The 14,751-nt window shown below is 42.4% G+C and overlaps 1 protein-coding gene across 1 annotated transcript in view; it reads right to left on the reverse strand.

The window, feature by feature from the left end:
• Positions 1-1,758: 1,758 nt before the first annotated feature.
• klf13 (Kruppel like factor 13) overlaps positions 1,759-14,751 on the reverse strand; it is a 28,092-nt gene continuing 15,099 nt past the window's right edge. The window contains exon 2 of the mRNA XM_061774463.1: positions 1,759-8,435. Coding sequence (XP_061630447.1) covers positions 8,095-8,435 — 341 coding nt within the window. The 3' untranslated portion in view covers positions 1,759-8,094. The remainder of the gene's footprint in view (positions 8,436-14,751) is intronic.

Raw genomic sequence — 14,751 nt, forward strand, 5'->3', positions numbered from 1 at the left:
AACTTTCACATTTTATATATGTATGCCACCATCTAGAGCAGGGGTGTCAAACTCATTTTTGTCTCGGGCCGCATTGTAGTTATGATTTCCCGCAGAGGGCCATTAGAACAGTGAAACCATATTAATGTTTAATCACCAAATCATATTATTACCATTACACAACAAATTGAATGATAACTACTTTTGAAATCAGAAGACAAGGATAATAGATTGTTCAAGTATTGTTTAAGTTAGTATAGAAGAAGGGTTTGGTAACAGAAAAATGCAATATCTCAACATTATTGTTTATTATTATGACAATTTGGAATTTGGGTACAGATTTTAGCAGAAATCACAGAAGTTGGCGAGCAAGATTTGCTTTCGCGGGCCACAGAAAATGATGTGGCGGGCCGCATCTGGCCTCCGGTCCTTGAGTTTGACACCTATGATCAAGAGGTTATGAAAAAGCTGTACACTTTCATTACAATATGCCACCACCACCTAGAGGTTATCAGAAAGATGTACACTTTAATTCGAATATGCCACCGCCACCTTGAGGTTATGAAAAAGGTGTAGCCTATACTTTCATTCCCATATGACAGGGGTACGTATGACTGCATATATGTAGATTTGTGCTCTTAAGTTTACATGCAATTTGTGAAAAAATTTTTTATTTTTTATTTATTTATTTATTTTTTAAATACGACTGATGACTGAACATACCCATCTTACAAACTCTGCCTGGGTAAGCAAACATGAGCACAAATGTGTGTTTTCTCATTCACTAAATAAGGGTTGTGAATTTAAAAATAAGAGCAAACAAATATAAAGAAAGTATTACGTGTTCAAATAATGTGCTTACCTTCCGAATAATTATTTGAAAAAAAACTAACAAAATACAGATAATACTTCATGTTTTGATCTTATGGATAGAAGCAAAATCATGCATTGTAAAAATGCTTTATACATAGGTAGAACGGTTTTCCAGAATTTTTAGGTCAACTTTGCGGGTGCGTATTATACATGGGTGCACATTATACACGAGAAATTACGGTACTTTGAATGTTCCCGTTGTGTCAAAAGTGGTACAAATATGAGATTTTAATATTGGTAAGATTAAAAATAATGGCTTAATATAAAATGAAGCATAGCCGCTGTATTACATCTCCTCATTAAAAGCAAAGCCAGGGCTTTCTGTTCCAAACCAGAGGGAAATGGTACCAGGCTACCTTCTGTTTGTAGCTTAGTAATCAGTGCCAAATATGGGCAGGCTTGCACCATACCATCGCTGTCCCTGGGGTGGGTGGTGTCTTCATGGGAGAGTGTCAGGGTTCAGGTCCTGTTAGGGTTTGGGTTTTGGTTAGGGTCAGAGTTAGTGATAGGTTTACCCTGAGGGTACAATTTAGGGCCGGAGTTAGGGGTTGGAGTTCAGGCCTGTATTCGGGCACACATTTAAATTGGTGGACAATTTATATTAAGGTTATGATAGAAGGAGGGGAAGGGTTCAGGTTAGGGTTTGTATTAATGTTAGGGCCTTATCTGGATTACGGATCCGGTTAGGGTTCGGGTCTTTTTGGGTTAGGATCAAAGTAAGTGGTAGCGTTCAGGTTACAGACAATAAACCAGTATAATAATCATTTAACTGTCATTTGAATAATACATACAGTGTTGTTGCCTGTTGTGATTTACTGAGAGTTCAAAGACTCTTCATTATATGTATTGGCATGACTTGCCTTTACCACGGCACACTTGATGCTTATAAAAATGAGTCGGAACAAGTTGGAGCTGCATATTTTATGAATTTATTTCCAAATGTAAACTTCACTATTCCATGCATACGAGTTATGACAACATTATTCAACAATCTTGTTATTTTTCATATTTGCATAGGACATGGTCACAATAGATCGTCTAACATGTCAAAAATAATGCCATAGAAAGGTACAGCAGAGCAGCTAAGACCAGCACATTACATATGTGGTTGGAATCCAAGGTACTGTACAACTGTAATACTTGTTGAGTGTAGTGATTTTGGTTTGCTGAAAGGAAAAACTCACAAAAAGTAAAAAATAAACAAAGACGACACCTGAAAGTTAACTGTGAGGTCAGAGGAGAATGTACTGGCCATAGCTGAGTCGAGAGTTATTTACACATTACATTAGAGTGATGCCGGCCCAGAGAGGGATTTTGAGGAGGGGGGGGGGGGGGGGGGGGGGCACGTTGGAGTCACTACAACAGGCAACTGATGGTGATGGATAGAGGAGAAACGCACACGAGGTATCAAGAGAGCGACATTGCACTGAGGACAAACGGGGGAGGCCAAATCACACACCTTTGCTGCCTCGCAACCTGCACTAAACACCTCCTTATAAGGGGCTGCAACATCCAACCAAAGAAAACAAAACAAGACCAGTTGCAGCATACATACATACCTCTTTTATGCTCATTTAAAGAAAGATTTGAGATCTAAGAATCAAGGAAGGTCCATTATCAAGCCCAGCCTCTGCTGAACCAAATTACTGCAACATTCATGTTTCCCTTCATAGCCTTTGGTAACAACTTCTGCACACCCAAGAATCACGCCAGCCCACAAATGAAGCTGTCTCAAAAGTCACTAACTAGTCATAAATGTATATTTAAAAAAAGGGAATTTGTTAGAGGGAAGACATGCTCTGTATATGTCCTTGACTCTTGAAGTTGTTCATTTTAATTGGCTCCACACAGGGTTCCTAAGGGGAAATACGAGGAGAGATTACACCTGGGAAACAATGAGGAACGTACCTTGTGCACAACTCATAATGTGTCAAAACTGACAGTCAGGACACATTTGTAGTCCCCCCAAAAAGCAAAAACAATCGGGTCCATGTAAGCAGCAACACGTATAGCGCAAACGCAACTTTCAATCCTTTGGAATGGTCGGGCTTCGTCTGTTAGCATTAAAATGATCCATGATCAAAAACCTGTCAAAAGCCATTATACATCGCTTGTGTAATCAACAGCAACCAAAAGATCAAATTAAATAACAAGAATTAAAACAAAAAGGAGGCTACACAACCAAATGGTTTAAAAGCAGAAAATAGTTCACCTAATATAACAAATATGCACATTTGCTTCATTAAATCCTGTACATGACACAAAAGCACTTAAAAAAAAAACTGTACAATGTCTGATAGTAGCTATTTACCCTCTGACATTTATGTGTTTTGGCACACAGTTACATCCATCAACCCTGTACTTTGACATCAGTCGAGAATATTCTACGTGTAATTTTTTCATGTAGCTTTAAATATGCTTAGTTCATCAGTCAATTCAATGAAATGCATTGTTTTTTTTGTTTTGTTTTTTACAATAGGCTGTCAACTATTAAGCAGTACAATGTGATTAGGAACCTTACTGGTTAAAGTCCTTTCTTAATGATAATGTAATCGTGATTCAATGCTGACATCATCCCGTATGTTGAAACCATCACAGTATGTGTGTGGCTCATTTTGCATTTTCTTTTTAAACTTTGAATCCAAAGCATGTGAAGGACCCTGACAACATGTTGTGTTTCTTTTTTTTTTTTTTTTTTTTTTTTTTACATATATAAAACAAACCCCAATGATTTATATACATAATAGAAAGCCTCGTTTTCTCTCCTGTCATTCAAGCAGAAACAAATAATCAGTTTATTTGTGCTACTTGTTAAGCAGAAGCTACACCATGTGTTTGGAAAAGATACGAACAAAAAGCAAAACATTTTTATGAAGAGGTATGATCCTGAAAACTATACACACTTTTATACCACCAAAAGAAAGCAATAATATAAATTAGGACTAAATATGGACTGTTGCTAACTCTCATGGTCACTCTCTTTAAGGGAATACAAATACAATTTAAAAGAAAAGAAAATGAGTCATTCCGTGTAAAATGAATATACATAGAGGTCAGGAAGTTTCATTTACTAACTGTCGCCCACCAGCTGAACATTCCCTGTTCCTGGAACGAGGAGGAATTTGGGAGGACAGGTCGAAGTTGAAGCAAGCGCCCATCAACCGCTCACTGCTGAGTGGATGACTGTTCTTGTAATAAAACAAAACAATTCAACCATCAATGACCTGAAGATGATGGAAACGTTAAGAACCCCCTCCCCTCAAGGAAGTATATTATTCTGTCATTTAAAAAAACAACAACAGTAAGAATGTACAAAATGGTGTTCAATGGCCTTCTGTGTTGAATTATTCAAGTAGTTTTGTTACAGCGAGAGCATGGATGGATAGGATGGAATGAAAGGATGGATGGGGACATTTCCTCTTTCACACAATGTCGTGTATTAAGTCCACTGTGTGAGGGACATTTCATTTCAGCCTGAGGGAGCGCAAATTATGACTCAGGCAGGATGTTGTGAAGACTTAAGAGGCAGGTGGGCCTTGAGGATGGGAGGGGAGTGGGAGTGGGGGGGGGGCTTCACTGGACACTGACCAGCAGTGAAAACAAATTATCCCGTAACACCCATATACAGCCCATGGAACCTGAGGTAATTGTGCAGTTTATGGATTAAGAAAGCATGCAAACCTGCACAAAAAGCAGCTCAACAGCAATTTAGAGAATTGAAAACATTTTGTCTCAGTGGTTTCTCTTACTAAGTGTCATCCTGCTACTTGAAAAATAGTTTTGTTTAAGGGGATCGCTGCATTGGATCTAAGGGGTGTTTTGTCTTGAGGGGGATTTGACAGAGCTGCTTCATTGAAAAGAAAGATGGCTGCTAGGGCGGGGGCGGGAGGGGGACAAGGCCCGCCATTCATGGATGTACACCTGCCAGAGTTGTTAACATGCGCGTGGCGCCAGGGGAGAGGGCTGAAGAGAGTACACGCCACTCGCCATGGCAACCGTCTGGATGGATGCGATGGGATCAAAGCAACATGGATGGCTCTGTATTTCCAAGCACGAGGATGCAGACTGTACCAGTTTGCATAAGCGGTGCTCATTTCCATGGAAGTTATTTTTTTGCCTGACTTATTGTGGTATGTGCTTCTAGAAACACAAGTGGACTTTCTCACGGGAGCGTCGCAGGCGGCACTACAGCCCGATGATATTTCCTTTTGCTCAGAGGCGTTTGAAAGCAGCTGTTTAATAGTGTGAAATTTGTCTCTGTGCTTGCTTGTGGCAAAGGTGATTTCATCCTCAGTCATTTCCAACCACTAGAGATCAACAAGTGTGCCACAGGAAATTCTGCAATCACACCACATGGTTGGGAAATCAGGATTTATTTACTACAAATAATGTATCGTAGCTGATCTATCTTTGCCAGTGACATATAGTGAGAGGCAGAACAATTAATGCTCTTGCACTTGATGGCAGAAGGTACAACTGACCTGACCTGTGTATCCACCTTATACAACAGAATAATAGCTGTGTTAACTCAAGAGGCCCTGCTTTCACACCATGTGTGCATAAAAAAAAGACAAGATCGTCATAATTTCAGTATAGTGTACTGCATGGCCAGCAGATTCAACATTTAAAATCTGAGTGACCCAAATTAGCATTGTAGATATCAACAACATCCTTCTGAATAGTCATAATAACATTTTGAATAGTTGGAATTTTCATTCAAGATGTCTGCATCAGAATTGTGATTAGTCGTAATGACAAAGACATCTAATTCATTTTTGCTGAGTCAAAACTGAATTACTGATATCTGCAATGTCACTTTTGCCATTCATGTGTAATGGGGTTTCTCATTACAGATATCGACTACTCAGCCGCCACTAGCCACGCGTCAATTACAGATATCTGCATTTGAACTGTAGATATCGCTAACTCCTTTTTGAGATACTGTAGCTACAATTTGATTCCAACTAGTCATCATTCCAGTCACAGATATCTACCACTTCATTTTGCCTGGTGAAATTCTGATGTAATATATATGAAAAGAACATGTATGGATATCTTGAACTGGGGTGAATTGAAGATGAAATTATGACCAGTCAGAATCAAACCGTAGCAATCTCAAACTGGAGTTAGAGATATTTACAATTCCGTTGCAGATATACGCAATTCACAAAGCAGATATCTCCAAATCAATTGTGGATATCTGTAATGGCAAAGCCCATACACATGAATGGCACAGTTGACATCATTTGTCCGAGGTGAAATGTCATTGCAGGTATCTGAAATGCTAATTGGGGAAAGGAAGAATGTCGTTACGAATATCTCAAATGTTGTTTTTGACTAGGCGAAACTTAATTACAGATATCTGCAACACATATCCAGGCTAGCTCTTAAATGTTAAGGCTTCCCATACTTTTGTGGTGGTGTAGTGTGACATTTTTCCTCATGTAACATCCACTACCCATAAAAAGGTATTGTGCTTTCTGGTGAAATTTTAGGATGAACCCAAAAAATCCACTTGGACCTTACCGTTGAACTTGATGTCCGACCGTTCAATGTTTTAGTACTTCCGATCAACTGTAAAGGTTGTAGTACATTTTAGGTTCATCTTGAAATTTTACCCGAAAGTCGAATATCCCGACCTTTTTTTTTGACTAGTGCATGTGCCTCAGCTCAATAAAGGTTGGGAAACACTGCGTCTAAGTAGTACTGTTGTTCCCTCCTGGTTGGGTCGTTTGCATAAGCAGGAAACGAGGGTGTCTCCTCCTCTGCTCATGTCGTGATAAACCTCTCCTCTTGTTTTATCAGGACGTGCCTTCTCCCGTCTGAACATTGCAGATAGCTCCACCGGCACTTTGGACTTTGTTTAACCTCCGAGTTCCTTTAAAGCTGACAGCAAGGAAAGCATCGAGACAAGACTTGACGTCTTGACAGGACAGGTAGAGCCAGATGGGTGGCATGCTAGCCTTCCTGACGCTTCTTGTGGGATATTTGCAAGCTCCAAATCATCCCCGGGCCTCACTTATTCAATTCTAGTCCTTGGTACTTTATTGTCCCGATGTGCTTGTGTGAGGGATACACATTGCCGTCCCTTTGTGTCCATATTTATTTAAACAGCTGCTTTGAAACGTATCTTTATAACCCAATTCTGGGTGTTTGCCGCAATAAATGTCCACCTAGAGAATGGCTGCTGCAGGAACAGCGGTGGTAGCTTTGAAAGCCGACATTTTTCTGCATCGCTGTTCTTTAAAAAAAGGCTCTGACACTCCAATTTCCCGAAAGTGGTATCAGAGCCATAACAGTTCGCTTCAGCTATTGTCGCTGTCAAACAAATATTTTACACCAGGCGCCGGCGCTGAAGTCTCACATTTAATTATCTGATTGTGGGATACAGAGGCGACATGTCAAAACGCACACGGTTGTGGCAAACACCCCTTTGTTGGGTTTCGTGTAAGAAGGCAAAGACGAATAACTGTTACGGCTCTCATTTTGTGCCATCTCTGTGTGAAAGAGGTTTTCAATTGTTTTTTTTAATTATTATTATTAAGGAGGAAGTGAAGCTGACATAAAAGAAAGAGTGCAATAGTGTGTTGAGTGTAAGGCTGATACATATGTATATACATGTCTATATATGCTATACATATATAGACATACTGTGTATGTGTGTGGACTGACTGTTTCTCTCCATTCGTTCAAGCTAACAAGGCCATCCCTGAGCAGGGTGAAAAATTCAACCAGCGGTTGAACTTTAAAGTGATGAGTTTATTGTGCAGTTTGTGTGAAGTATTGTGGTATTAAGCGAAACTGTCTTCAATCCTGAGGTGTGTGTGTGTGTGTGTGTGTGTGTGTGTGTGTGTACCCTTTATCATGACCCGTTTTTTTTTTTTTTTTTTTTTTTAAAGGAAAAAGAACAATGAAAGACAAACATTTTGATAAGACTCATCAGGGCATCTTTTGTCTTATAAGTTGTGTTTAGTTGCTGCAAACAGACTAGCCATGATTAGAAGAAATATCGAGACTTATGGTCGACAATGTAAATATTGCCATCTGGGAAAGGCATTACCTTCTTATAGGATCACATGTCATTGCACTACAATAAGCAGTTCTGTACAGTATGGTACACCAGAGCAAGCGCAGGATTAGGAAAGACGGGAGTCGCCGCTGACAAGTGTGCAACAACACAAGTGTTATCATGACAAGAACACACGCCTCGACGCATTGGAGGCAGAAAGTGCGATGTTTACTTTAAGGCGAGTTGGCGGGGCTGAGGGCGGGGCTGAGGGTGGGGCTGAGGGTGGGGCTGGAGGCGTCCGAGCGGCTGTAGTCGCTGAGGGAGCCGGGACGCACGGCGTGGCCGGCCCCGCCGCCGACCCCGCCGCCGTGGGGCCTCTTGAGCATGCTGGGCTGGAAATCCGAGTGGCGCCGGGCGTGCTTCATCAGGTGGTCGCTTCGCATGAAGCGTTTGTCGCAAAGTGGGCAGCCGAACTTCTTTTCTCCCGTGTGGGTGCGGTAGTGGCGGGCCAGCTCGTCGGAGCGGGCGAACTTCTTACTGCAGTCGGGCCAGGTACAAGGGAACGGACGCTCTCCTGGAGGAACCAGAAATAAGACATGATTAGTAGGTGATATTAGTAGGGATAGTGGCTAGACTGTCTGCCTCACACTTATGAGGTTCTGGTTACCGGTCAAGGAAGTACCCTGCTTTTCGCCCAAAAGTCAGCTTGGGTAGGCTCCAGCTCACCCACAACCCAAATGAGGAAAAATGCTATGGAAAATTGACATGCTGTATATACTATAAATAGAGTGGAGTGCAACAAGTGCAAATTTAAACAACCAAATAAATCTTTTATCACCTTCCAATTTCTAAAAAAAAAATGTCCTAATAACTCATAACTGCCCCCACACAGAATTACCCCACCCATGAGACAGCCAGCTACTTAAAATGTGCTCATTTCAGTCAGACAAGAAATGGTGTGTAAAGTGTACAGATATGTTCTTCAAACATCTGAGAACTATTTTAAATTATGAAAAGAAAATGACCCCTCCTTGAGCCGTCATCTTATCGTGGTGGAGGGGTTTGTGTCCCCCAATGATCCTAGGAGCTAAGTTGTCTGGGGCTTTATGCCCCTGGCAGGGTCACCCATGACAAACAGGTCCTAGGTGAGGGACCAGACAAAGCACGGCTCAAAGACCCCTTATGATGACAACAAAAAAATGGAGTCAGGTTTCCCTTGCCCGGACGCGGGCCACTGGGGCCCCCCTCTGGAGCCAGGCCTGGAGGTGGGGCTCGAAGGAGAGCGCCTGGTGGCCGGGCCTGCACCCGGGCACAGCGCGAAAGAGTAACGTGCATCCCACTTCCCATGGGCTCACCACCTGTGGGAGGGGCCAGAGGGCGCGGGTGCAGTGCGAGTTGGGCGGTGGCCGAAGGCAGGGACCTTGGCGATCCGATTCCTGGCTACAGAAGCTGGCTCTGGGGATGTGGAATGTCACCTCCCTGGCAGGGAAGGAGCTCGAGCCTGTGTTTGAGGTTGAGTTGTTCAGACCAGATATAGTCGGGCTCGCCTCCACACATGGCTTGGGCTCTGGTACCAGTCCTCTTGAGAGGGGTTGGACTCTTTTCCACTCTGGAGTTGCCCCTGGTGAGAGGCGCCGAGGTGTGGGTGTACATATTGCCTCCCGGCTCGGCGCCTGTACATTGGGGTTCACCACGGTGGACGAGAGGGTAGCCTCCCTCCGCCTTCGGGTGGGGGGATGGGTCCTGACTGTTGTTTGTGCCTATGCACCAAACGGCAGTTCAGAGTACCCACCCTTTTTGTAGTCCTTGGGGGGTGCTGGAGAGGGCTCCCGCTGGGGACTCCATCATTCTGCTAGGAGACTTCAATGCTCAAATGGGCAATGACAGTGAGACCTGGAGCCGAACTGGGCTGTTCGGTCCGTGTATCACCAGTGTCAGAGTTTGGTCCGCGTTGCCGGCAGTAAGTCGGACTCGAGGGTTGGACTCCGCCAAGGTTGCCCTTTGTCACCGATTCTGTTCAACTTTTATGAACGTTTATTGGATGGGCGCTCTATGCGGAAGTCGAAGATGGAGTCTAAAAATAGACGCGCACACGCAAGAATGGATAAGTAAAAGTAACGAATGGCATGTCGATCATTGTAATGGAGTAAAAGTATCAATCCTTATTCACATAAATAAAGCAAAAGTACAGTACCTTTAAAGTACAAAGTGCAGTTTATCGAAAATGTTACTTGAATGAATGTAACGGAGTAAATGTAGCGCGTTACTACCCACCTCTGCTTGTAAGTAGTCAATTTGACACACCACAGAGAAGAGTGCTGTTAACAACCCTGCCAAATTTGACTAAATTGTAAATTTGCCAAATATACAAAATGAGGCTTCAAAATCAAAATTGTAAAAATCAATCCTATGTCTCCACTCTCAAACTTGTGGGAATGTTCACTAAATGTGCTGAAGCCACATCCTGCTCAAATGTCAACGGTCAATCAAATAACACTAAAATGTCCTAACAAGTGAATCTTACGGCATCTAGGAATTTTCTTATGCCTAGAGAAACTATTTTTCCCTTTCCCTTTTTAAGTTGGCAATATTTATTAGTCTAGCACAACCTTACATTAGCCACTTAAAAAGCTGGACTATTAATAAACATAGCAATATCCACTGATCCAATGGCACTCAAGTTCTTATATAGTGGGGGAGGGGGGATTCATGTCACTCACCCAATACGTCACTGGACAGCCGTTCTAGCCACACACCCCCCAACAAATAAATATCAGGAACACAGAAATGGTAAAAAAAAATAATAATAAAGTTTAATGCTATAATCTCGGCGGCACGGTGACCGACTGGTTAGAGCGTCAGAATCACAGTTCTGAGGACCCGGGTTCAATCCCCGGCCCCGCCTGTATGGAATTTGTATGTTCTGCCCGTGCCTGCGTGGGTTTTCTCCGGGCACTCCGGTTTCCTCCCACATCCCCAAAACATGCATTAATTGGAGACTCTAAATTGCCCGTAGGCATGACTGTGAGCGCGAATGGTTGTTTGTTTCTATGTGCCCTGCGATTGGCTGGCAACCAGTTCAGGGTGTACCCCGCCTCCTGCCCGATGACAGCTGGGATAGGCTCCAGCACGCCCGCGACCCTAGTGAGGAGAAGCGGCTCAGAAAATGGATGGATGGATGGATGCTATATCTCCACAATTGAGTACTACATTGGTTCTCAGTCTTTACACGTTTTTTAAGCAATTATCTTCCAACACGTATGATGTATTTAAAAGAAATATATGATTTTACTTTACATGGTCTTTAAACTATTTTAAATGTTTCTTCAACCAATTTATTACAAATGTATCCTCAGAGGGCTACAATAACGTAAGCATTTTTCCGTACATTGATTGGTCAGAGCAGGCCAAGTTCGCCTAGCAAAACACGTGCAGTGACACTAATACAGTTTATATTTTATTTATTTCACCAGCATCTCTGGTGTGTATAATAATGTATTTTATTTGAATATTTTGTTTTTGTCACATTATTAGGTAAATATTGATTCTGAATTGCTTTGGATTATATATGTACTACAGTTACGTGCTGTTATATTGGGATTTTGTATGGTATTGATGTTTTTTTTTTATAATTGTAACATGATAGTGGTGGGATCAGGAGGAGGATTAAGTCGTGTAAAGCCCAGGTATCAGATGCACGCTCCGCCACTGACCTGTGCAGTTAAAGGTCTTATGATGACCACTGATTATGAACAGATTACTTCTAATGGGAGTTTCCACTGTGTTCAAGGGTTCAATATTTGAATCTAAGGCACTTTCGAGGAATATCTGAAATCTAAAAAGCTGTGGCGTGAGTTCAAAACTGTCATTATCTTGACGCTGTTAAATTCTCCAGATGCATTCCCAATGGGCGCCCCGCCCATTTTCCAGCGTGTAACTATCTGTGGGTCGACGCACAGGAAAGTTACACCCTCCCCCCTTCATTGGGCAATAAAAAGTGGGCTTTGACACAAATCTACTCAGGGCCAGATGGTACCATATATCTTGTGGTTTCGTTCCATTCTAATGTGGAAACATTGTGTATGGAGCCCTTGCCATGTTTTTTGCTTGACAATAAAGAGTCATGTTCCTCTCAGTACTATAGATTGCATTTTTTTTTTACATCACCTTTATTCCCCAACTATGATGTGCGTGATGAAAAAGAAGTAAAGACACTTGGATGTTTAAAGGTGCCGTGACAAACGAGAGAGAGAGCGGGCCTGCCAAATGCTTTCTTTGTTCTGCGGTTTCCCTTAAGGCCACAATGGAAACTGTTTCTGCTCATCATCAAACACTCCTCGTTTGCTACATGATGGCAACGTGTCACAAGAAACAAGAAGTTGGTACGGGAGTAGGCTCGTATTCAATCGCCCCACCGCCCTCGCTCCCACAACACTGCACGGTAACAAAACGTGCAGACAGGCAGAGCAAGTCTAGACAGCCCGGTCTGTGTTCCTGCCTCTGACGCCTCACCTCAACTGTAGGCAAACCCACTCAGTCCTTCCCACTTCTGCTCCCACGGGCTCAAATAGGTCTATGTTAATTTACAACCATATTTCCATTCAGATGTTTATGACAGCCAATGCAAAGTGTTGGAGCGTCTATTCTGACCATAATTTAAAGATGTAAATAATCTGAGCCTGTAGAAACATACTGTACAATCGTGAGTGGTACTTCTATGGCCCTAATCTCATTGATGAGCATCACGATGGTCTGATTTCATACCTTATTAGAAAGAAGAACAACCGGCACGGCCACCTGGCACTACATATAAAAAAAAAAAATTAAACATTTTTTTTTTAAAACGTGTTAGTGACTAAAAGGTGGAGCTAAACTCTGCAGGATGCTTAAGGCTCTGTAACCAGTGTAACAGATCCAACAGTATTAATATTTAACCAGACACCAGAGAGCCAGGCTGAGATGTCCCCAAATCCTATACAATGATGAGGCAGCCACGGTGAAAGCATCTGGTATCCAACGGCAACCCGCTGTGACGCTTCAAATTATTTAGAGCTTCGTCACTACTGGGGATTGATGGGCACGTTGCCCCTTCTTCACCTCACACCATGTAGCTTCTGGATGAGTTTAACACCAGACTTGACCTCTAAAAAGAATGTGATGCCCCAATTCATCATTGTTTCTACTCAATGGGGGATTTTCACGAGAGGAACTTCCAGGAATACTAGACAGATTAGGGGAACAGCTACTTTGATCCGTAGTGGAAATAAGGCAACGGTCGGATGCAAACACAGCCATTAGCCAGTACCTTGTCTGTAAGGAATGTGACCAGACTTCTTCACTCGTTCCTTTCCTCACAGGCCATGTATGGACAAACACGTATTTTTTAGGATTGTTTTGGGTATAATCCGTTGAAAAGAAAGCTTGCACTTTTAAAAAAAAAAACAAACAAAAAAAACACTTTGAGATATTTGTTAAAAGTATCCGTATAAACCGACAGTAGTACGTTAGTAAAAGGACTTGTGAAAATATTTTCCCTCTCCGGCCCCATGTTGTACCTCTAATTTTATTTTTAAGAAACCACCGCTCCCAAGGAAGAACAACCAATCGTCGAGAGAAGGTGTGACTGCTGAGGTGTCAATCATTTGCCATGCACTTGCTGGCAACCCCTCAGCCTCGCGCAGACATGCTTCCTGAGCTTTAGTGAAACTATGATGGAATATACACCTCCGGTTAGCAACAAAAGTTAAAAAGAAGAAATTGGACAGATCCAGAGACAAAATAAGGGTGAACGTAGAAGTTGCCTTTCAGAGGTGGAAGAGCCACAGGCGGCTGAGAGGGTTCAGAACGAACACGGAATTAGCAACATAGCTGCTTGACAGGTAAGTTTATCATCTCTTTTTTATTTTTAATTGGTTGTACATTCTAAAAAATAAAACTTGTGGGGATTGGTCAAGTGAGGCTACATTCCAACTGCAAAACCCCTTTAATCATGAACACAATTTCTACATTTTATTTTTGTTGTTGTCAAAGTACTATTTTATTTGTGTTTAGTTTTTCATTCACATATATATTTGTAAGTGTGGTCAACAGTAGTCAAAGAATTAGTTATTCTTATTCCAGATAAAAATAAATGTACAAAGTTTGGAAGTGCATGTTTTTCACTGAACAAAAAAGTCATGTTGCATTTTTCCACTCCTTCCAACTTCTTCTGATGTGCGCATGTCTTGGTTGGTTGTTTGCCATTGTGTCACCTGTTGCTTGAATGCATTTTCATGTGGACTAATGCAATTGGGGTAGACAGTGATCTTTGCGGTCCTTTTTTAGTCAAAATGGGTCTTTAGTAACATCCATACACATGGATTAGTGGTAGACAAAGAGGCCAGCTTCCCTTACCGGCACACACCACACACACACACACACACACACACACACACACACACACGGATTGGTTGTCCCATCCCTGGCTGCTTGCCACAACCAGGGTGTGGTTGGGCTTTCTCAGAATGTGTCAGATCGAGAGGGTGGGGAGGTGATGGAGCGGGGTCAGCGTTGAGGGAAGATTTTCCCAACGAACACAGTGACCTAGTTACCCGTAAAGAGAGTCATGTGACGCCAACTGTACCTCTACAAAGAACTGCAGTGGGGAGGACACTAGTGCGCCAAGCGATGTGATTATGTCACAGGTACTGGTGTTATATAAGTGTTCCCTCTGAGGCCACTGGGTCAGTAAATAAACAGCTTATCTCTTACCCTCCCCCACATCTCTAGTTCATTCACGCCCAAGATACGGAGCTCATCGGTTTCTGCCAAAAGGGTTCAACCGGAGTCATAAAGGGTGGGCTCGAGATCTAATCACTTCTTTGACGTGAGCAACAGTGCGACAACTCGAC

This window comes from Phyllopteryx taeniolatus, chromosome 5 (assembly GCF_024500385.1).
Source record: "Phyllopteryx taeniolatus isolate TA_2022b chromosome 5, UOR_Ptae_1.2, whole genome shotgun sequence".
In the NCBI taxonomy this organism is placed as follows: domain Eukaryota; kingdom Metazoa; phylum Chordata; class Actinopteri; order Syngnathiformes; family Syngnathidae; genus Phyllopteryx; species Phyllopteryx taeniolatus.